At 48.0% G+C, this 24,569-nt stretch overlaps 1 protein-coding gene across 4 annotated transcripts in view; it reads right to left on the bottom strand.

Moving 5' to 3' along the window:
* Nucleotides 1-776: 776 nt before the first annotated feature.
* Nucleotides 777-24,569, bottom strand: part of SZRD1 (SUZ RNA binding domain containing 1) — a 25,209-nt gene continuing 1,416 nt past the window's right edge. Inside the window, exons 2-4 of one of the 4 annotated variants that reach the window (XM_021683481.2) lie at nucleotides 6,451-6,500; nucleotides 4,452-4,706; nucleotides 777-3,223 (exon numbers count right to left, since the gene is read on the bottom strand). In XM_021683481.2, coding sequence (XP_021539156.1) covers nucleotides 3,121-3,223; nucleotides 4,452-4,706; nucleotides 6,451-6,500 — 408 coding nt within the window. In that variant the 3' untranslated portion in view covers nucleotides 777-3,120. The remainder of the gene's footprint in view (nucleotides 3,224-4,451; nucleotides 4,707-6,450; nucleotides 6,501-24,569) is intronic. The other 3 variants (XM_021683482.1, XM_021683483.2, XM_021683484.1) reach the window with 3 other exon arrangements.

Raw genomic sequence — 24,569 nt, 5'->3', positions numbered from 1 at the left:
AAACATGTATTTAAAATACAATTTATAAAATGCTTAATCTGCCGACTCAGGAGCCCGCGGTGCGGGGTGGGGTGGGGTGGGGTGGGGTAGGCAGCTGCCCGCTAGACCAGCAGAGCAGGACTGCAGGGGTGCGGCCCTCCCTCCCATGCCCTTCTGTTCAGACACCCAAGGGGCCCATGTGCACCCCTGGATCACACGACCAGAAAACAGGACCCCAGAGGTTTCCAGAGTCTCTGCTTACCAGGGAGGCTGGGGCAGCCCTGCCGGCCCATCCCTGAGCAGAGCATACCCACATGGGGCAGAGCAGGGTTTGGCTGGGCTGGACAGGGCAGGGCGGGGCAGTGGGCTCTGGAAGGGGCTGATGGTAGCAGATAGGGTGTTGCCTCCTGCCTGCAGGTGGGGAGCACCCTGACTGAGTGGGCTGAGAAGGGTTGGTCACCAGGCCTGGACCCCCAGCTCCTTTGGTTATAGGCTGACATCAGAGTAGTGGCTCATGGGAAGCGGTTAGCTGGAAGGTCTGAGGCCTGGCTCATGGGGTCAAGGAGGAGCTGGGGGAAGGGGACAGTACCATGAAGGCAGATAAAGGGGCAGCAGCCTCAGGTTTCTGCCCCCCACCCCCACCCCCCTGGGGTTTTCCAAGCCAAAGCCTGCAGCTTACTTTAAAAAAAAAAAAAAAAAAAAGGGCCAACTTAAGAAAATTAAAAAAAAACAACAAAAAAAAAAAAAAAAAAAACCAAAAAACCAACAAACAAAAAAACCCCCCCACACACAAAATCCAAACCATTCTCCCATCTCCCCTCCCGCCTCCCCCCAACACAATACAGTTCCTTGTTTTCATTTCTTTCTTTTTTAAAAATTTCCTGCCACCTCTCCATCTGGGAAGCCAAGGGTACAACTGCTGGGGGGTGGTGGCAGGCACAGAGCGGGCAAAGCCCCATCTTTGGCCAGAGGGATGTGGGAGCACCAGTCCCTACTACATCCTCAATCCACAGACACCCATCAGCTGACCTTCCTTTCGGTTCCCGCTAGGGGAGAGGGGGGCAAGAGCAGGTGGTCCCGATGGCTGAGCAACCAGTACTCCTGGCCGTGCCACCTGGCCTACCTCTGTGCCCTTCTCCAACTGAAAGGACAGTCTCATCTCGGGCCAGAAACCACTATTACGCGAGGGCTGGATGCTGCATCTAGAAGGAGGAAACTTGGTCAGGGCAGTGGAGCTATAGACAGCAGCCGACCTTCTTCCTTGCCCACTCCTGGGGGTCACCCCCTCACAACAGCCTGTGGGCACAACCCAACAGCCTGTGGCTTCCTCATGACCGAAGAAGCTCCGTCCCAGCTCTGCGCACGCACAAGTTCCCGGCTGCTCACGGTCACAAGGCTGTGCTATGGGCTAGCTGAGGATTCCAACGGCAGCTGGCCCTTCCTCCTCAGCAGGAGATGCAGTGGGACACGGCTTGCTGGGCCTGGCCTACACTCCCACAGGGCAAGGCTGAAAGGCAGGTGAACCAAAGGTGGAACCTGCAAAACCGAGCTTGTCACCTTGGCCACCGCAAGCTGCCCTAATCACAAAAAGTCCTTTCACCCACTCCCAAACTCATCCGCTGAGTGGGAGGCTATCTGGCTGGCTGAGGGATAAGGCGCGGTGCAACGGAAGAGACCAGAAAGCCTGAGAGGACCCCGATTGTACACACACACACACACACACACACACACACACACACACACACACACAGCTGCTCTGCGCAGTTGCCCTTAGCCTCTTCCACCTTAAAGAGCCAAAGCAAATCTCTAGGCTCTAGGGACAGAGGGGAAACTGCCTTCATTCCAGGCCCTCGCTCTGGAAAAATGGGTGAAGGGTAGCCTGGGTCTATGGGGAACCAGTCTGTCACCACCAATCTTTGCAATGCACAGCTTGCCTTTTCCCAAATGAATGGTCAGCTCCCAAGGTAATGTTTCACAAAGGAAATGTACCAGGCGTGGTTACCAAGCTGGTGCCATCAACAGAGATGGTGCTCCACAGACCCTTGAGAGTTTAGCATTGCTGGAGCGGGAAGATCTAGCCACCTTCTGAGCACACTGGGCACGAGGCTCGGAGTCCTGGAGCCACTCTCTCCTGGCTCTCCTCGGACTAAGAGCAAAACACTGAGCAAGTCTCACATCCCTTACTTTCGAGCCCGGAGTGCATCTCACTCCCTGCTCTCTTCCAAAAGGAGCAAGCCTGGCTGGCAGGGAACCACCCTGAGGGGTATGGGAAGGGGAAGTCTGTTCACTTTCCCTATCTCCCAAAATACTAGAGGTGGGGTTGGCATCCTCCCCAGGCTCTCTCAGCCTGTACAGCTAGCTCAGTGTCCAGGTAGGGCCTAGATGCCCTGGGACTTAGCTGAGGGAGGGAGGTATAGGCATGGGGTGCTCATCTGTCCGGGGGGCTGCGGAGCCCTGCCCCTCTTCTGGGCGGCAGTAGGAATACAGAAGCTAAGCTCACTGAAGTCCTATTGGTTAATGTTTCTAGTGAATTTCCCAGAAACATTTTTAAGTAGACTACCAAACTACCCTTTCTCAATTAAAAATTCATTAAACTGCTAAAACCCCTCCTCCCGTGCACTTTTCCTTGCAAATCAGATATTTGTATAAACAAACAAAAATAAGAAGGAGAAAAAAAAAGAAAGGATATTTTCAAATGGAACTTGCTTTTAAGTGATGAAGACATGCACTTGCAGGTGGGTGGACGGGAATTCTCATCTGTGTTTTGAAATCCCAAATTAATGAGCATGATAAACTGTTATTGCTGGCACCGGCTTTACCCCAAGTGGCCAAGTGGCACTGTCTGCCTCTCCGAGTCCTTCGTGGGTCCCCCCAACCCTCCCCTGACCCCCACCCTTTCCCTTTCCATTGACTTGGGACAGCCCTTGTAGACGTGCCAATCACAGTGGGAAGGGGGGGGAAGGAGGGAGGTCACAGTGCATGGGGTTCAAGGTCACAGTGGGCGGAGCAAAGGGGATCACAGTGCAAGTAAGTCAGGTCGTTCCCTCTGCTCAAGTCCAGCTGTCTGCCACAGCAGTGCGACCCGTGGCGGACGACCCAAGAGGCGGTGGCGGCGGCGGCGGCATCCTTTCCTGCACGCATTTATCTGCGCTGTTTGAAGCCCTGTGACCCATCTGGACCCAAAGGCTGTCTGATCACATTATTGGGCTGCCTGCTGTCCTCAGGTTGGGAGATCCTGGTTGGCCTGGAGGGAAGAAGATCAGAGGGTGGCCTGAAAAAGGACATAAAAAGAGGTCCCCAAATCTTAAAACTGCAGTTAGAGCACAAGGCAAAGTAGCTGTCAGCCAGCTCTGGCTCCCTCTCCGACGAGCAGACTCAGGGGACCTGCAAGTTGCGAAGCCCCCGTGGGCAGGTGAGGCAGGTGGTCTATGTTCACCTGAGCAGTGGCAGCGCGCTTCCCCTGAATCTAGAGGGCAGGGAGAGTGCTCAAGGGCCCAGCCTGTCCAGAGGCAGTGAGCCCGGACAGCTCAGCCTCCACAGAACTATGTGGCGCAGACCCTTCAGGGTGTCGGGCAAAGGTAAAGACCCCTAACCAAGATCTCAGGAGAGGGACCAGGCACTGGCCATGGCTGCCCTCCTGCTTCTCTCCGAATCATGTGGTTAATGGTTGACTCATTTTAACATGGAAGACTACAAGGAAACAGACCTCTTCTAGGCTGCCAAGTGAAGGCTTAGAGGAGAACGGGAGTCTATCAAATTAATCAAGGGACAGGAAGAAGGTACATAGATTAGTTCAAGTCCCAGAATAGCAAACCCAAGGAGGCCTCTCAAAGTCAGAAAGAGGCTATTTTAACAAATACTGCTTTAGCAGGAGGTGACAAATTTACATAACGCAGCCTCTAGGGCTGCAGAGGAAAAAAAAAGTGCTGGGAACGAAAAAGGATTTAGAAAATGCACCAAACGTCACAGAGAGCTATTATGAGACCCAGAAGATAACATCTAAGCACTTCGTGGGGCACCATCTGCTGTGCCAGGCGGGGTTCTCAAAACACTACACATTTATTTGCACAACGAGTTGACAAGGGAGGTACTATCGTTATCCCATTTCCCCCACAGATGAGGCTATGAGGGTACAGAGAGGTTAGGCAGCCGGAAGTGGAAGGAAATGGCAGATTCTGACTCAGAGTTTGTGCCTTTAACCTCTGTGCCACACTGCCCTCCTCCCCACCCCCGTGCCCAAGCCTGCAGAGGCGGCAGAGCAGTAAGCCACGACCTCAAAGCTTGCAGTCCCGAGCCAAAGCAGCAGACCCTGAACTTGCCCACCAGGTCGGGCTTGGCAGCTGGAGCTGCCACGCTTCCAGACCTGATTCTGCCTGCTTCTCACTACTCTGCCCGCAGCCAGGCCACTCCCCCTTCCACCTTGGAGCGGCCTGGCGGAGTGGCGGATGGTCAGCCCCACCGGCTGCACTCACCTGTCGAGGATGGGTTTCTCTTGTTCCTCCTCAGGGCTGGCGCTGCCCAGGATCCGCTTCCGGGCCTCGGCGTACTCCGCCTCACGCTGCGCTAGGGACTTGACAGGAAGGGCTGGCCTGCTGGTGGAGTTGGGGCTGCTGACCACACCATTGCTGGTGGGCCTCTTGAGGATGCGGATCTGTGGAGGGGGCCCCGTGGGAAGGCTATCGTCCTGAATCACAATGGGCACTTTGGGAGGAGATTTGGATTTCCTGCTGACAAAGAGCAAATACAGCTTCAAAAGTCTTACCCTTGACTCCAGAGGCCCCATCCATGTCCCTCACCCACCCCCATCACTTTCCCCTCCCTCCTCCTAATTCTAGTCGTTATTCTCTGGCCTCTGACCAGACACCAAAACTCTCACTCCTCAAAAGGGGTTTCCCAAAAGAGCAACCTTGCCATTAGCTCATGTCGTCCTCAGGTCTGCTCCTCAGACCTAACCCCAGGCAAAGGGGGGCTGGAACAGCACCTCATTCTGGGACTTCTATCCCCCGGTTCACAGTCACATCAACCACTGTTTGGCCCCTGTGGCAAAACATTTCGTGCCCAGAATCCAATGACGTCAGTTAAAATCCCAACTTCCCTACACAGAGCAGAGTGTAACAGGCTGGTGTAGTAGGACCCCTTAGCTGAGGGGTCAGCAAAGTGTTCACTCTAGCCATGGCCTCCACCACAGGTGCTCACACCGGTCAAACACTACAAAGGAGCCCGCTCCACCATCCCTGCCTGGCACCAAGATGGGGTTTACCAAACCGCCTCAGCCTTCTGGTAGTGACCTGTGCCTCCCAGAGACAAGCTACTCCAGAAAACTGGAGCATCTCTTCAGAAGAGCTTCTGAGCAGAGACACCTCTCTCACCATGGCTCCCTGGGATGCTGGACGCGGCGGGGCTGGGGTAAAGGATGATCCTAGAAACAGTGCTTGGCAGTGCTCAGAGGAGAAGCATTGTCCAAGGCGGGTGGATGTGCACACCGGGCAATGTGTCCACAAGGAGAGGTGGAAAACCACACAGGAAGGGAGAGAAACAAAAGCCACCAGGGAAAAAGGGATCCAGGCAGGAATGACAGCCCTTCAATAGCCACAAAGACCCTTCCCAGAGCAGCCCCAACTAGCTTCTCTTCAGAAGCCAACAGCCTATGGGGGGGGCCTGCTTTCAGAGCCCCAGTTGGCAGGATGGGAAGGGGCTGGAGCAACTCAGCTGCTGCCAGGGGGACTGGAACAAGTCCCACACGGGACAGGAATGGCATGGCAAAGGGACTGTAACCAGACATCAGTGCAGTTGCTGAGACAAGCAGACAGACAAGGAGCCAGCAATCTGATCAGAGGCAGGGAGCCAGGAAACTAGCGGGTGGGCAGGGCACCCTGGCGTCCCCTGGGGAATGATAAGCAAGTCCAGAGAGGTCCTCTCCTCCTCCTCCCTTCACTGTCCCTGTGGGAAGCCCACAGGTTACCTAAGTCCAAAGACAGATGGCTGAGGTCAACTTTCATGTGCTCTGAAACCCACTTTCTCTGCTGTCTGGGTGGGGGAAAATATCCTTAAAAAGGTCTTTGAGAATTTCTGAGAATCTTCTCTTCCAGAATACCCCCATAATGACCTCAGGGCCCAGAGAAATCATCTGTCCAACCTCTTTATGTCACAGAGAAAGACACTGATGTCCAGAGGGGAAAACAGCTTGTCCCAAACCTCAGAGCAACTGGAACAGAGCCAGCCTAAAACCCAAGTTTTCTGACTTGTCACCTCCCCACTTTCCACCAGACCACCTCACACCGGGTACCCACTAAGTTAGAAGGCAGATTCGACAGTCGAGCCTCACTCTCAGAGCCTCCAGCCACCACATCCTGGAGGGACACGCTCGGGAACCTGCCCTGCTAACCCTAATGGCCACCTGGAGAACACCACTGACTGCCCAGCTCTCAACTGGCAGAGAGCATGAGCCCTCAGACCAGACAGCAGCCTTACCTCTCCTTTTGTGTGATCTTCAGTTTTTTTTCCAACCGTCTGTCTATTTCCTAGAGGAAAAAAATGTATATAAAAAGTGGAAAAAAATCTCTCTTAGATAAAAACTTATGTCTTCATTTTCAGAGCTAAGGATGGTGTCCTCTGAGCAGGGACATTAGTGTGCCCTTTGAGGTAATGGATGCAGATCTCCCTTTACTAGACTCGGGTTTGGGAACCTGACTCCCTAAAGGTTCATCTCCCTCCATCCCCATGGCCATGGTGATAGTTCTAGACCTCATCATGCAGCTGGGTTCTTTGTATAGCTTCCGACTAGTCTCCTGGCCTCCAATCTGTCCTTCACAGAGCCACTCAAATCAACTTTCTACACAAAACTCTGGTTGTGTCACTTCCCCACTGAAACCCCTTCAATTGCTTGCCAGATTAAGTCCAAGCTCCTAAGCATGCCTCGCCCCTAGCTTCCTTTATCTTCTGTTCCTATTTTACATCACTGTGACACTGAGATGTTACTAAGCCCCAGAACCCAGCATGCTGATCCACCCGCCCACAACAGCCTCCCCTTTGCAAACTTCCACTGACCCTGCAAACCCCACACTGACGTCGGCCTTTGCGTGGTGAAATCTCCCTGACTCCGTACACAGTTCATCTCAGACATTAGCCTCTCCCTTTTCCATTCCTTCATGAGCACAGGTATCACATATTTTACAGCCTCTTCTCTCCCACTGTTATGGACTTGAACTCTGTGACTGGTACCTAACCAAAGGTCTAGAACAAAACAGAAGCCTAACATCTGTGAAACTGGATGGCAGTGAGCCCTCAGGCCCTCGGCACCAGGAACTCTGTGATGCTCCCATACCCTCACGCACAAGAGTCCACACACTGGACGGGGGAAGCTGTGCGCGGGCAAAGACCAAACCTTCAGGCTCCTTGGCTGCCCCACTGCTTTTTCATACGAAACATCCCACTCAACTGTCCTCAGTGAGGACAAGAACATTTAGCTACTGGAGTAGGAAAAGGTGTATGAAAAATTATATTATTTCTCTGAAGAAAAGGCTTTTAACAGTGGTTCTCAACCAGGACTGGCTTTGCCCACCAGGGAACATTTAGCGATGTCTGGAGACATTTTTGGATGTCCGTGCCGGAGGGGAGGTGCTACTGGCAGCTAGTGGGTAGAGTCCAGGGACGCTATGCTGCGAAAATCCTATAATGCACAGAACAGCCCCCACAGCGAAGTATTACCTAGCCCCAAATGTTAGTAGTGCTGAAGTTGACAATCTTGACCTACAGGATATATGGGATTTTTCAAAGGAGTCTAGAACTTACAAAATGTTAAGAATCACTGCCTTAACTGCCAGTAAAGTCTTTGAAATTTGCTGAGATCCACCTCAGGGCCAAGTGGGTAGCCAGTTTTCATGTTCCAAATGTCTTGAAAATGACTATTCTACAGCTGATGAGTACAGTTCAAGCTGGTTAACTATAATGTTCAGAACCTCTACATTCTTACTCATTTGTTAGGTTTATTGACTATGCAAAGAATCAAAGATTATTTTCTAGTAAATTACCGTTATGAAATGATCTTCTTTGCCTTAAAATTTATTATTTAATATGAATAAAGCTGTGCCAGTTTTCTTTTGGTTAAGTATTCCCCAGAATGTTTCTCTCTTTTCCTTCTCATCTTTCCCTCTTCTTACTTTTGTCTCCTGTAAACAATATGAAGCTTGATTCACCATATGAAGCTAGATTTCAATCCAGTCTGACACCGCCATTCACTCTGATTGGTGCTGAGTTGTGTTTAAGTTTTTGTTTTTATCACCTACCCAACATATATTTAGGGGCAAGCACAACAGACTGTATTCTGAGGGTCCCATCAACTCTGGGGAGGGGCTAGGAAGCCACCAGATGGAAGACCTCTCATTCAAGCTTAGGATACGTGCTGACACTCAACAACTGTTTGGTGACTGATTGGCAAAGGTGCACTGAGAGTACGGCAATGACCTGGATGGTTTCTGGGAACTGACAGACGCGCAGAGTCTGGGCTCACAGCACTGTCTGTGTCATAATTGTAGTTCTTCTAAATTTTTTTTATTAATACCGGTGGTATAGCCTGAGTAGATCCTATGTCTCACATTAGTCTAAAGCCCGTTACCATGTAAGGGCTTTCCACAAATAACTTGGTTTTAAAGCTCCATACTGTATCATTTTGTTCCCACCTGAAAATGACACTAAATTCTTACTCAAGTTTCTACATCATAAATGCAAGGTCTACCATCTGTGGGATTTAGAGGCCCTCACACAGGGTCAGAACCAAATGCCTCCACGGGCCAGGCAAGTAACCCAAATTCCTTTTGCAGGGAGCACAGCGGGGAATTGAAGGGGCTGCAAGGCACCAAAGGGCACTGGCCCTGCCTACAGACAGGCAGCAGAGCCTTGGCTGACATGGCCAGAGCTGCCATTTTAGGAAAAAGCAAATTCAAGATTTTTATGGGAAAGCTCTACATTTTTAAACTTCATTACATGAACTCTCACTTTCATATCACTATGAGATAGCCAAATAAGGCATTTAGGCAAATGGGCTAATACGTGAGTCAATTTTTTTTTTTTAATTGTGGTAAAATACACATTACTTTAGCTGAATGTGAGAAGTCCCATCCAGGTTTCTCTCAGGAGAGCAAACTGCTTCCTTCTTTCTGTAGGGCCTTAGGGAAGATAGAGAATTTGCCCAGGCCCAGCAAATGGAGGCTGGATAGAGAAAAGCCCTTTAAGAGGGCATTACGGGGCGCCTGGGTGGCTCAGTTGGTTAAGCGACTGCCTTCGGCTCAGGTCATGATCCTGGAGTCCCAGGATCGAGTCCCGCATCAGGCTCCCTGCTCGGCAGGGAGTCTGCTTCTCCCTCTGACTCTCCTCCCTCTCATGCTCTCTCTCTCTCATTCTCTCTCTCAAATAAATAAATAAAATCTTTAAAAAATAAATAAATAAATAAAAAAGAGGGCATTACGGACCGTATCTGAGTAAAGGAACCTCTGTCCCCAGACTAGATATACCTGACATATAAACGGCTGGCTTTAAAAATAATGCCTTGGGCGCCTGGGTGGCTCAGTCGGTTAAGCATCTGCCTTCGGCTCAGGTCATGATCCCAGGGTCCTGGGATCGAGCCCCACATCAGGCTCCCTGCTCAGCAGAGAGCCTGCTTCTCCCTCTCCCTCTGCCGCTCTGCCTACTAGTGCTCTCTCTATCTCTCTGTCAAATAAATAAAATCTTTAAAAAATAAAATAAAAATAAATAAAAATAAAAATAATGCCTTATGTCAATATAATGCTTTATGGCTGTCAAATACACTTCCCCCAGACACTCATTTTCTGTTTACACCACCCCTGTCTGATAGACGAAAGAGCTTTTACCCCTTTCTGTCAGATGAAGGAATGTGGCTCTGGGAGGTTAAGAAACAAACCCAATGTCACAAAGTAAACCACAGAGGCAGCCCGAGAACTGCGGCCTTTTGAGGCCCTCCCCAATGCCGGCACAGCTCCACAGCTGCTCAACCCCCTGGAGATGGTAAAGCCATTAGATCCTGATCTCTTCCTCATCTCCCCTGAATGTCACACTGCTCCGTGGCGCTCCAATGACTAGCGCTCCCATCAAACTCCATCACACCAGGCAGGATGGCTTATCAGAGCTGAGCAGGAATTCTTCCATCAGATTAGAGAATGGGATATAAATCCAACAGCTTTGGGAGAAAGCTGATCCCGACCATGTCCAGACGGCCAGCTGGAACCACCAGTGTGCCCAGAGCTGGCCCTGCTAAGGAGTGCCCTGCCAGCAAATGGAGAGAGCGCTGCAGCTCCCTCTGGCGTCTGTCCAGATATCATGAGTCAGAACATTCTCTTTTTGGACAAGGTCTTGCAATGGAGCTGCTCTCAGTCTCGTGCTCTGAAGAGCTGCACCAAGCCACAACTTTCCTACGGGGTGCACTACAAGGAGAATGCCTGTCTCCTCCAGAGACAAGTGGAGCCCAGTGGAATTAAACAGGCCTCAGAATGCTGTGTGAGGAAGCATCTAGGTGTGGGCCCCAACAAGAAACCTATTACCTAAGGGCACCTTCTCTTTTCATAAGGATGAACAGAACCCTGGTCCAAGGTCAACACTTCTGTGTTAGAGGCCCAAACTCCACACGTAGTGAAAGAAACCCATATATAAGCTCATCACTCTATGACTTCTCGGAGCGACAAGGGGTCACCAGGACACAAGCAGGTGTTAGGGCATAAGCATTATCTGAGGTGAGGTGCTAAGAAAAGTTTGATTTCCCATGACTGTTCCTGGAAAGGCTGCTATTTTTGGTCAAGTAGCACTGAGCAGACTCCAGAAGATGATGCCCTGTGCTCTGCTAAGAGGTGTGGTCTCCTCTTTGGGTCAAAACCTAAGCAAAAGCTCTGTTGCTACTAACAGATACAGAGATCACTTGCCCTGTGGGGCTACATCTCTACAAAATGAGGTACACCCTTCTTGGTCCGACAGAACAAGCAAAACCAGAAGGAAGGAGTGAAGGCAGGAGGTCATGAAGAACCACAGTGGGGAGCAAGGTAGTTCTGGACAGGGCCAGTCCCTTATGGGAGGTAAAGGAGAGGCTCCAGCCACAAGGTGAATGAAGTCAGATGCAGCGAAGCAACATCTGCAAATTCCACTCACCTGAGGAAGAAGCACAGATTCACTGGCTGCTGATGCCCTTAACCTTGCAATGACTGTCTTTGTGAGCTCCCACAGAAAGCTGGGCGAGGGAGGCACATGAGGGAAAGAGCAGGGAAGGGGACATCCCAGCCTACTCTGTTACACAGCCACCATCTTCAAAAGGATTAAAGGAGACAAAGAGGATAGGGATGAATCTGCAAGGGGAGGCAAATTAGCAGTAAGAGGTGGATGAGAAAGGAAAAAACAAAAGTGCGAAGTGGAGAGAAGAGGCAGAAAGGCAAAGAAGAGCAGTAACTGGGCTGCTCTGGGCCTTGGTGCAAAGTACAGTACGCAAGTACAGCTCAGCCACAGCTGTACTCTCAGGCCTGAACATTCAAGAAACAGACTATCAGTTTACTTAGGGGTGATGACGCCCTGGGGGACTGATTGAAACTAGCCAAACTCACAAGAGACAGAGTGAACAAACCCAAATCCTCCTCTGCTACACTGGGGTGGAGGGGGTGTCCACCCTTTCTGGTGCCTGACCTTCTGCTGTCCCCCGCCACCCCCCGCCATAGTGCCAAAGGAGCGGACTATCCTGCTCCACCACTGCATCCCTCCTCTGATAACCAGAATCCCTGGTCACCAACACAATCAACACAAGTCCTAAGATTTCAAGAAATCTTGTATCAAATGGAGATTCCTGGCTCCGAGTTAGGAAATAACCTCTTATCAGCAGAAGTTACTATTTAAGTGACTCTTCTCAGATAATCTGCTTCTCTTTGTCAGTTTCCATTTCAGAAGATGACATTTTCTGACTTTCAAATTCAAGGAATAACGACTGGTTTTGGACTCTTTGTGACCATGTACCACAGGTTTGTCTGGTCTTGTGCAGCTACCCCAAACAGGGGAGCACATATCTGCAGACAGACACTGGGTGGAATCTAAAAAGAGACAGGAACCCCACGTACAGGGTTTCTCTCAGAACTGAAGCCTGACAGGTCCTGATGAACACAATGCCACCATTTCAGAAAAAAGCACAGAAGGAGATGCTGGGAAGGAGGAGAAAGCAGGCCTTCGTTCCAACACGTCTGGCCTGAACTCCCAGCACCAGCGAGAGCGCCAGGCTGGGCCTGATCTCTCTAGTCTTGGGCACGACCCCAGCAAGGCACCTATGTCTCCCATACCACACATCTGCATGAGATTCTGTCTGTTCTTACAAGGGCCCCAATTTCACTTAGGAGTGAAACACAAGAATTCACAGCTAGAGCCAGCAAAATCTGGTTTAAAACGATCAGATAAAAAGGTCTCTGTACTTTCAGAGCACACCACTGGCCATTTCAAATCCAGACGTGTAATCCACAGACACTTCTCCAAACCAGCCCCACCCCAACTCTTGGTTTTTTGTTTTCTACAATTTTATTTTATTTTTTAAGATTTTATTCATTTATTTCAGAGAGGGAGAGAGAGGGAATGAGCTGAGCGGGGGAGGGGCTGAAGGAGAGGGAGAAGCAGGCTCCCCGCTGAGCAGGGAGCCCGATGTGGGGCTTGATCCCAGGAACCGGAGATCATGACCTGAGCTGAAGGCAGTCGCTTAACCGAACCGACTGAGCCCCGCCCCAACTCTACCCGCCTGCCTTGTTTCTCTCCGTCAGTGGTGTGACAGTGACAGTGCTTACTCTACCGCTTCTGGTTAACTCCAGGGAGGGAAGCCCCCAAAGTCTTACCACACTGGGTTTGATTCTGAAGCGATGCTTCATTCAGGATCACCGTCAAGATCAAAACATTAACTCAACTCCTGGGCAAACACTATCAGTTAAGTCAAAAAAAAAAAAACCCGAAAGGTGGGATGCCTGGCTGGCTCAGTCAGTGGGGCATGTGACTCTTGATCTCGGGGTAGTAGGTTCGAACCCCATTCTGGGTATACAGACTACTTAAAAATAAAATCTTTAGGGGCACCCAGATGGCTCAGTCCATTAAGCGGCTGCCTTCGGCTCAGGTCATGATCCCAGGGTCCTGGGATGAGTCCCACATCGGGCTCCCTGCTCAGCGGGGAGCCTGCTTCTCCCTGTCCCTCTGCCTGCCTCTCTGCCTACTTGTTCTCTCTCTCTGTCAAATAAATAAATAAAATCTTTAAAAAATAGGGGCATCTGGGTGGCTCAGTTCGTTAAGTGTCTGCCTTCGGCTCAGGTCATGATCCTGGGGTCCTGGGATCGAGCCCTGCATTGGGCTCCCTGCTCAGATGGGAGTCTGCTTCTCCCTCTCCCTCCCACACCCCCCCCCCAGTGCTCTCTCCCTCTCTCTGTCAAAATAAATAAAATCTTAAAAAACAAAAACAAAGATCTATTTAAAATAAATAAAATAAAATCTTTAAAAAGGCAGCATTCAGAAGTTGAGACACAAGACCATCAAGGCCATGAATTCATTGGCTGCCTTTTTAATACAGACACATTAGTGTATTGGAAGGTTCTATTTCCCACAAAACACTCCTCCATTCTGTTATTCCGTTAGCAAGGAAAAAGATTCCACTTTAAGTGGGTTACTGTGGGGGCACAGGATATAGTTTTAAAATTCCCTCCCTAAGGAAGTCCATGCTTTGCTAATGTATCTCAAAGGTGTCCTTTTGCTTCACTGTGACAAAAAGCTGGACACAAGCATTTGTGGAAAACCTACTATAAGGTAGGATATGTGCCAGATGCTGGACCCCCAGAGGTCAGGCAATCATCGTTGAAGAGGAGAGCCCAGCCAGGAGGGAGAAGACAGATCAGGGAACCACAGCTGCTACATTAGCTGTACGAACAGTGTTTTTGGAAGAGAAATGGAGAGTAAGTGATCCCGCAATGAGGAGTCAGGGAAAACTGCAGAGACCTAAAGAACAAAAGTGTCAAGGAAAAGGGAGGGGTATAAAAAAATCGAGGGGAAAGATGAAAACATGAAGAGAAGGAAAGGAAAAAAAGGAAAGGGACCCCAAATAAGAGATTTCCTAAACTGAAAAACTTCTGAGATTACTTGAGCTGCAGTAGGCAATGGCTTTTATTAGCTGGTAGGAACACTACTCAAAAAGCTGCTGCAGAAAGTCGGCTGTACTTCACTGGGCCAGCAAGGTAAGAATTTGAAGAAACCAGGGGCACCAGAAAACCCTGAAGGGCTTTGGCGGAGTGTGTGTAAAGACAAAACAATTCTTACTTCCTTGGAAAGGAAAACTGCTTCCTGCTTTCCTTCCCAAGTTCACTGGGGCTTTCAGGATCTCTCCGCACCTGCCCAGGAAGAGGAGATCCTTTGGGCACACTCTCCAGCTACGCCCCCCAGTCCAGTGGCCACCACACATGGCCAGTCCCAAATGAGCTGTGCTGTAAGCGCCAAATGCACAGCAGGTTTCCCAGACTTAGTCCAAAAATAGTGTAAAATAGCTCATTAACCTATTATCAGTATTGATTACATGCTGACATGATACTATTTGGGGTATACTGCATTCCGTTTAAAATATTAAAATTAGGGGCACTTGGCTGACTCAGTGGGTAGAGCATGCGACCCTTGTTCTCAGGGTCCTGAGTTTGAGCCACCCTCCCCCCACCTGTTGGGTGTAGAGATTACTTAAATAAATAAAACTTTAAAAAACTACTAAAATTAATCCCACCTATTTCTTTTTACCTTTTTTTTTTTTAAAGATTTTATTTATTTATTTGAGAGAGAGAATAAGAGACAGAGAGCACGAGAGGGAAGAGGATCAGAGGGAGAAGCAGACTCCCTGCCGAGCAGGGAGCCCAATGCGGGACTCGATCCCGGGACTCCAGGATCATGACCCGAGCTGAAGGCAGTTGCTCAACCGACTGAGCCACCCAGGCGCCCCTCTTTTTACTTTTTAAATGTGGTTTTGAGGAAGTTTTAAATTACATGTGTGGCTTGCATGGTACTTCCTTGGACAACACTGCTTGAGATCTAACTTTAGAATAAGATGTATCTATCTGTTATACATTTAATCTTTCAGTAACTAGCAACTTAATTCCTTAGGGACCCAAGGGGCATGTTGTTTACTGATGTGCAAAACCTACTCTGGTGAGTCCTGTCATTTTGGCATGACAGCAACTAGCACTTACCCAGTGCCCAATGTTTGGTCCAGACCCAGCTCTGAGTAACACTCACACCTAGTGTCAAACTAGCTCTGAAGCTGCTGTTATTGGAGTCACCAAAGACCTCCACTGCTGCCAAATTCAATGGTAAATTCTACATCCTCACTTCACTCAACCTCTCAGCATCATCCAACACTGCTCAAAACTCCTTCCTTAAAGCATGTTCTTTCTTTTTTTTTTTTTAGACGGGGAAGGGAGGGTCAGAGGGAGAGAGAGAATCCCAAGCAGGCTCCACGGCAAGTGCAGAGCCTGACATGAGGTTCAATCCCACCACCCTAATCATGACCTGAGCTGAAATCAAGAGTTGGACACTCAGCTGACTGAGCCACCCAGGTGCCCCTCTTAAAGCATCTTCTATACCAGCCTCCCAGATCCCACCTCCCACAGTCTCCTCCTACCTCCCTGGTAGCTCCTCTCACACCCCGTATTTGATTTCTTTTGCAACAGGATAGGCTCCTCTTCCTATCCAGAACTCCCGAGGTTGGAGAGTTTGTACCTCTCCTCTTCTGTAGCTCCGCTGGCCTATTCAGTGATCTCATCTCGTTCCACAGTTTTTTCTTTTTCTTTTTTTTTTAAGATTTTATTTATTTATTTGAGAGAGGGAGTGAGCATGAGTGGGGGGGAGAAACAGAGGGAGAGGGAGAAGCAGACTCCCCGCTAAGCAGGGAGCCCGATGTGGGACTCAATCCGGGGACTCTGGAATCATGACCCAAGTTGAAGGCAGATGCTTAACCAGGTGAGCCCCCCAGGCGCCCCTCCACAGCTTTATAGACATTGATATACTACTGCTGACTCGATATACCCACTTGGATTTCACAAGGGACCTAACCGTACCAGGTCCAAAACCAAACTCTTGATTTCATTCACTCACCCAAGTCTGCTTCTCCCACATTTCTTCCACTTAGCCCATCTCAGAAATTCCAGTCTTCTCGCAGCTCAGCCAAATACTCTGGAGTCAACTCTGATGCCTCTTTCATACCCCACATCAGAATTTATTGATTCTACTTCCAAAACACGTCCTGAATTTTCTCAACACTTCTGCTGCTATGACCTCCCTGGTCCAAAGTACCATAGCCCTTGAATGGACAGCTGAAATAGCATTCTCATCAGTCTGTGTTTCTACTCTTGCCCCTACAGTTTATTTTACACACAGCAGCCAGAATGATCCTTTTAAAAACCAAGTCAGTCTCTGCTCAACACCCTCACATAGCTTCCTATTTCAAGGTAATACCCACCATGGCCTAGTAGCCTCTACAGGATCTGGCTCCCTGCTACCTCTGACTTCTTCTCCTACCACTCTGCGCTATTAGCCCCCACTGTTCCTCAAATAAAACAAACATGCTCCAGCCTCAGGACATTTGCACTTGCTGTTCCCTCTGCCCGAAATGCACTTCCACCAGCGTCTGCACACTTGCTTTCTTATTTCCTTTGGTCTCTCTGCCTATCTCTATGGAGAGGCCTTCTCTGACCTTCCCCCCCCCCCCCGCCAAATGGCACTTCTGCCAGTCACTTTTTATGCTCCTTATCTGTTTTATTTTTCTTCATTGTGTATGTGTATAAAACATTGTTTTACTGTCCATCTTTCTCCACTAGAAAGCAAGCTTTATGAGAAGAAACTTCATTCACTACAGTTGTCCATAGTGCCTAAAATAGTACCCAACATATGAATTAATGAACCATCCTATGAAACAGGATTTTAGAAATACAATTTTTAAAAAAGATTTTATTTATTGGGGCACCTGGGTGGCTCAGTCGTTGGGCGTCTGCCTTCGGCTCAGGTTGTGATCCCAGAGTCCTGGGATCGAGCCCCGCATCGGGCTCCCTGCTCTGTGGGAAGCCTGCTTCTCCCTCTCCCACTTCCCCTGCTTGTGTTCCCTCTCTTGCTGTGTCTCTGTCAAATAAATAAATAAAATCTTTAAAAATATTTTTTATTTATTTACTTGAGAGAGAGAGACAGCATGCACAAACAGGGGGAGGGGAAGAGGCAGAGGGAGAAGCAGGCTCCACGCTGAGCAGGGAGCCTGACATGGGGCTCGATCCCAGGACCCCGGGATCATGACCCGAGCCGAAGGCAGATGCTTAACCGACTGAGCCACCCAGGTGCCCCTGAAACAGGATTTTAGAGATATATTCCCATTTCACAAATGATTTAGAAACTGATTCCAAGAGGTTATTTAACTAGGCCATGGTTCCATAGCTAGTATGGAGGGGAGCCAGAATTTGAAATGGGTCTATCTGGGTCCAAAGGCAGCAACACCATCCATATTCTAAGGCTATAAGGGGGCGCCTGGATGTCACAGCTGGTTGGGCGTCCAACTCTGTTTTGGCTCAGGGTCGTGAGATCAAGCCCTGAGTCAGGCTCTACGCTCAGCGTGGAATCTGCTCGGGACTCTCTCCCTCCCTCTCCCTCTGCCCCTCCCCACCACTCGTTCTCATCTTCTCTCTCTCTCAAATAAATAACTATTTAAAAAACAAAAACAAAAAACAAAATAAGAGCTAAGGCCGCTGTAGGCCTTTCTCAGCAGTGGTGGCCGCAGCAGCATTCTCCAAGCACTTGCCGCAGGTTCGTGTAAGGAAGGCACTGTGCCCTCCCTTCACTGCCTCTCAGACTCAGCACAATCCAAGGGATGTACAGCAGCCTTGCTACACACTCAAGAGGTTAAATGACTTGCCTAAGGCCACTCAACTAGTAAGTGACAAAACTGAACCCTAAATCTCAAGAGGAGGAAGCAAAAAGGTTCAGGAGCTGGCTAGTGGGTGGCCACAGGAACTACCAAGCAGGATAAAGGCTGACAGGGAACACCAACCTGCCTCCCCTACACCCCAGGCCAGGTTAGTGCAAGCTCAGGGTTCCTAAGGAAGGACTATAGCAGTGGCAGATCACCACAAAGTCCAGATATGAAGAGGTACCCAAAAAGAAGTAATTCTTCAACAGAGAACAAGCCTTACAATTTAGATGTAACTCAAGCTGGATACATCTCAGAAACTATGAGTTGCCATGTTGAGACACTGTTTCCTTCTGCTTCCAGTACCTCTTCAAAGGGGCTCCATGGGGCGGGTGGGGGGGGGGGGGGGGGGAATCCATGCAACCCTTTCCTTTAAAGGTGCAGAACAGGCAGCAGTAGGAGTAATGGTGGTGAGCCCTGTCCTTGGAATAAAATAGTGGGTAGAATGTAACAGGGCTCCCCTTTCTCCAAGTTTATTACTGTTTTTCCCTTCCAACTTGTACAGAAAAGAGTGTATTAGTCCTCAGGTGCAGCAATAAAAGAGACCCCTCAGCCAGTCTCAGGAATTTCCCACTCTTCCCAGACAGAGGCTGTACTGGAGTGGCTGGGGAGCTGGAGAACAACGTCCTCCCGTTCACAGCAACGGCACTCTGTGCCCTGACATCTGCCTTTGCAAGATGCTTTACTAAGTGCTTCACTCAGCTCTTACCATCAGGCAAAGCAAGATTTTATTAACCTAAGTTTACAAAAGAAGAAAATGAAGCTGAGAGAAAGATAGGCAGTGATTTGCCCAAAAACCAGACCTGGCACCTAAACCTTTAGCCTAGCCTTCTGACTTTTGTTATTATTGCCATGGACAGAGTAAGTGGGTCACTAACTGGCAGAAGTGACCTACTCTTTCTTCCTTTTATTAAAGAAGACAGAAAGGCTCCTCTCCGAAAGGAAATATGCATTTGGGCTCCGGGGAATGGCACAAAATCATTCTTACCTCCCCTCTACACCACCACAAGGGTTTATCCAAACACCCAAGGGCAATGTCATCAAAGCCTAGTTAGAATCATGGTACTAAGCACGGGCAGCAAACACAATGCCTCCAGGACCAAGCCAATAAAGCCAGCAGGACAGAACACAAGAGGTTACACAATACATAGAGTGCGGACTCCAGAGGAGAGGAGAGGAGAGCAACCAAGACCCAGGTAAAGGCATTCAAACTCAATATATAAAAAAAAATGTGCATCCCAAAGAGTATATAGGCTGAATACCCAAGAGCTGCCAGTTTGCAACTACAGATACAGGGATCCTTAAGACAGTGGGCAGAGTTATTAAATCTTCTCAATAGATCTGAGCAAAACTTATTTATATTATCTCTTTTCACCTGCCCAGATGTTAAAAAGTTATTTCCCACTTATGATCAAGATTTCAACCAGCATGTCACTTGCCATCAGTGTTCACTGTTTTTAGTGTTACAACACACAGCAGCAGCATCCTCTTAGCTCTCGAGAACCAAATTCGAGTTTCTCGGACAGGAAATTTAGTACCTCACCATCAGGTTACAGAGGCAGAAGGTCAATCCCAGGTGAGACAAGTAACTACTTCAAAGGAACTAGCAACTAAATATCCTAAGGCACTTAACTGGTTAATTATCTGCTGAAAAGCAAAGGTAAACAAACAGTCCAGAATGCTCCCTGAGAGTGTGGGCTCACGATGCCAATAGCTAAGCTGAGATCCACGAAGTGATTTCCTCTCCTGGACACTAGGAATAAAAACACCTCCACGTCAATTGGTCACGGAGACTGATTGGGAAGATGAATGTACAAATGTACTCCACCCAGCCTGTAGTGAGCCCTTAAGATGCTATCTAACAAGCCCTTCCAAAAGGGGCCTGTGGGATTTGGGAGTTTGCAGGCTTACGGTCAGAGTCCATTCACCATCCAGTCGTGCAGCCAGGTAGCAAAAACAGAACTGACAGCTGGAGGGTCACAAATGCCTGTATAAGCCAAGAAGGCCAGAGCATGAGGGCTGGGAATTTGGCTCTCATGGTCTAGGAAGAGTGGTGACAATCCTGACCTCTCCAGATTCGAGTCATAACTATCCTGTACAATCTCATCTAAGGATCACAACCCTAAAGAATGCAATTTCAACGTACATATTATTCCTTTAAAAGGAATGACTGTTACTGCCTGTGTTCATTTTATAAGGGCAAGAGTTTTGGGTGTGGGGAGGGGATGACTTACTGGGAGGGACTTTTTTTTTTTTTTTAAGATTTATTTATTTATTTATTTGAGAGAGAGAAAGAGATAGCGAGAGAGAGCACGAGACGGGGGAGGGTCAGAGGGAGAAGCAGACTCCCCGCTGAGCAGGGACCCCCCCCCCCCCCATGTGGGACTTGATCCCGGGACTGCAGGATCATGACCTGAGCGGAAGGCAGTCGCCCAACCAATTGAGCCACCCAGGCGCCCTGGGAGGGACATTTTGAAATGTCTTACCCTCAGGGATAAGATTCTTTATCTACATAAGGACTGAGGTCAGGATTTGTTGCTAATTTCTGAGGTGGTGGGTCTTAACCTCTATCTTCCCATCAAACATCCTGCAGAGAGCTGAATGTTAAAGAGAAGAATGCTTGGCAGAGGCTAGCAGTTAAAAACACTTCAGCAAGAGAAATCTCTATGGTTACTACTTAAAAAAAAAAAAAATGCATTCTGTATTTTGGCCACAGCTATAAGTAGCTAAACTCAGTCTTCTCCTAGGAAACCAACAAGTCAGTAACTGTCCCAACAGAAAAAAAATTTCTACTCCTGTGGGGCAAGTGTGCAGGAAAGAACACACCATACCTTGTGAAGGCTTCTACCTGGTACAGCCAGAAAGGGATATTACTGTGGGGAAGCCACCGCAGTATAAAGGCGAGAACTGGAAAGAAAGGGCTGGCCCCAATAATACGTTTAAGTCATCAGATCCAGACAGCAGTGACTTTTCTCTTTGTAGGAATTTACTGAAAGCTTCAGAGAGATACACTAAGTTCTCTCCTGTTGTATAAGGAAAAGCAAGAAGGCCTGTGACTGCCTGAATTTCCAGGCCACAGCAACCATGGCAGCTCTCTCAAACACCCAGAGCATGCTGGTAACAGGCCCCCCATGCAGCCTCAATGAAAAGAGCTGAGAAGTTATAGTGAAAAGCTCATTATCGTACCTTCTTTGAAACCATAGTAAAACAGATCTTTTTCCAGAGTCGCAGGGACAGATTGCTCACAGCATGATCATGTCTAAACTGGCCAACTGCTTTATAGAAAGTCCGCACTGAGCACATCACAGTCCTTAGGACCCAATCTTCCCAGAAAGACCAGAATAGCTTAGAAATGGCTCCTTTAGGCATAGTACACGGGGATTTGTGCTTTCTCATACCACAAGTCTTAAATGCCTTCTTTACTATAGGGATAGACAAAGAAATCAGCACCAGGTAGCTCCAAAATAACTGTTATTTGCCCACTACCCACAGCCCCTGTAAATATCCCATAATGACAGCAGTTACAGGAAGTGCTGAGGACATCAAAGTGAGGTAGAAGCCATGCTTCGGGGAGAATGGCCTCTTCTCTAAAGAATAAGAAGTTAATCAAAGTTCTTACCTCTTAAATTAAAATCTATTGCACCACTCTACTTAAACCAAAACAAAACAAAAAGCCTTGACCACGTACAAGGAGGCCCTTCTAGATCTGGCCCCTGCATACCTTTCTGGCCTCATCTGTTTCCATTCAGCCCTGCCAACTCCCTACCCTACAGCCAGAAGGAAGTATTTGAGTATTTGTAGCTCTCCCAATGCAGCACATTCTTCTCTTGCTGCCTATATGCACATTGGCCCTACACTCTACCCACCTCTCCCAGACTTAAAACAACTTAATTCTAGTGGTCCTTTGAATCATCACCTTCTCTACAGGACTGTCTCTGATCCCAGCCACGGTATCCCATCTATGCCTCTTCCAAAGAAAGTGCTGCCTTGCCCATTTGACTCCTCCAGCCAGTGCCTGGTACACAGTAAGTTTTCAGTGTTTACTGACACCTTCCTACAGTAGACTTGTATGCCACCCAGCATCACTGATGGGGCATGTTTAGAGGCTCAAAGAGGGTAAAAAGTAAACATAAATTTGAATTCTAGTCCAGAAGACCAGTCATCCTTTAACTTAAGATATATTTTCTTTCAATTAGCTATATGACTTGCCCTTGCCAAAAACAAAATACAACTTTTGAAATGCAAAGAAATCAGAGAGGTTGCCAATGCATTATAATAAGTCCAATTCCATTTGTGTACCATCTATCTTCCCTTAGGATTGGATTAGCCCATTACCTACAAGATGGACTAGGTCATGTCTTTTTTTTTTTTTTTTTGGTCTAAACAAGTGAATATGTAAGACTTCAAACTATCAGAAACTGAGCAAACTGTTGATCTGATTTTTCTTTTCTGGAGCTCAAAGATATCTTCCAATTACAAAATGCTCTATTTGTCCCCTGAAATGTGCTTAAGACAAAGGACAGAATTTAGAGTTTGAATCAACATTAACTCAATTTATATTTTCATTTCTCCCAAAGGCAGTGTATTTTTAAAGAAGCATTTCCTTAGCGGAATGTAAGCTATATTCCTTGAATTGTCCTTTGACTGGGGATGTAACTCCTTGGGAGGAAACAGGCAAAGGAACAATTCTGTATTAGGTCAGTGTTCACCATACTAAAAGCAAAAAGCAGCCTATTTACAGAACATCTGGAGTGTTTCTCAAAGCCTTCCTAGAATGACACAATAGCACTCAATATTGAGTATTTTGAAGATATGCAAGAAAAAATGACCTCAGATGTATTGACACATAAGATATTCCAGCATGATGTCAAAATTTTTTGTGGTGATGACGGCAGGGATCACCAAAAGCCTCTACTTTCAAGGATCAGAACTACCTCCAGATCATATAAAGTTAGAGTGTTCACTTTAGAAATTAGCCAACCCCCATTTGCTAGTCTTCTCACCATCCAGGTTGCTTCTTTGGACAGGTGGGTACTTAACACTCATTACTATGTATCAGGTGGAAGACAGGATAAACAGAAGCTAAGACTTAACAGATGCAACTGGCTACATCTGAAAGACATGTACAGTGCATTGGTTTCCCAGTGATGTGGACATAGTGCTTCAGCCCCTCCCTGGCTCCCCTGCCACAAAAGTGCGCATCTACAAAACCCTTTGTGAAATTCAAAAAGGGAATCAAATTCAAGAGAGTTTTCAAATATAAGCACAAAGCAAACATATTAAAAAAGGAAGGTAATGCCCAACTCCCAAGTCTTCCCCAGGTCCCAGGTAAAGAGACAGCAAAATGCTACAGACTGAATCCTGTTTTGGAGTCAGACAGGCTTGGTGTCAAATCCCAGCTCCCTACTTACTATCTGTGTGACCTTGAGCAAGATAGGTTACTCCCTAAACCTCAGTTTCCTTGTTTATAAAAGAACAATTAACTCTACAGGTTACTTCAATGGTTCAATTAAAAGATATAGAAGAAATGTACATTTTGGCAGTTACCACTCATTACGTCAACAAGGCAAGGTTTGGGTTCTATCTTTGTACCTGGCAGTTTTAAGGGGTTTTTTTTTTTTTTGAAGATTTTATTTATTTATTTGAGAGAGAATGAGATAGAGAAAGAGCGCATGAGAGCGGGGAGGGTCAGAGGGAGAAGCAGACTCCCCGCTGAACAGGGAGCCCTATGCGGGACTTGATCCCGGGACTCCAGGATCATGACCTGAGCCGAAGGCAGTCGCTTAACCAACTGAGCCACCCAGGCGCCCAGTTTTAAAGGGTTTTACAGTAGAAAGAACACTGAAAGCATCAGAAAGATCTAAGTTAAATCTTATATCCCTGGGGTTCATTCAGCTGTAAAATTTGAGACTGGGCTAGCTGATCCCTAAGTGAATTTCACGTTCTGAAAAACAAAAGTAATCCCCAATTTCTGAATCCTGCATTCATTCTTTTCATTTTCTTCTTCTTTAACATGAAATACTCATGTCCCTTGTAAACACGTGAGAAAAATCAAAGAAAGGACAAGATGCTCAAGCAACTTATCATTTGAGTCACTCAAATTGCAGGCCAGGCTTCTCTGGAGGAGGGTGTAGGTGAAGGGTGTCTGAATGATGCACTCATATTAGTGGTAGGCAATAAAATGCCTGTACCCGGAAATTTTGCATTCTCTGGCACAAAGTCACTGGTAAGCACACTGCCTACCCTGCACATAGAGACACTAAAAAATGTTTGTTGAATAAATACCCAGATGACACCTGTTGCTCCATACAAAATCTTTCAACTGGTCTCCTTACTCAAGTCAAAATCCAGGAAAGATGGTCAGCACATAAGAACTGTACCAAACACCTTCTGAACGAATTACTTCTTCAAAACCTTAATTATGCTAAGTGGAAAAACATAAACACCGTGAAAGAAATGCTGAACCACCGGAAAAAACTTCGAAGCGAAGCCAAGTTTCAACATCCCCGCAGAGATACACCCACTGCTGCGAGGGTCAATTTCTTGGCCTCTTCCAGCTCTAACGAGCACCCTCAAAGGCGCTTGGCGGGGGGGGGGGGGGGGG

This window comes from Neomonachus schauinslandi, chromosome 4 (assembly GCF_002201575.2).
Source record: "Neomonachus schauinslandi chromosome 4, ASM220157v2, whole genome shotgun sequence".
In the NCBI taxonomy this organism is placed as follows: Eukaryota; Metazoa; Chordata; class Mammalia; order Carnivora; family Phocidae; genus Neomonachus; species Neomonachus schauinslandi.
The sequence above is the reverse complement of the archived record's forward strand: the minus strand, read 5'-3'. Positions and strand labels throughout refer to the sequence as shown.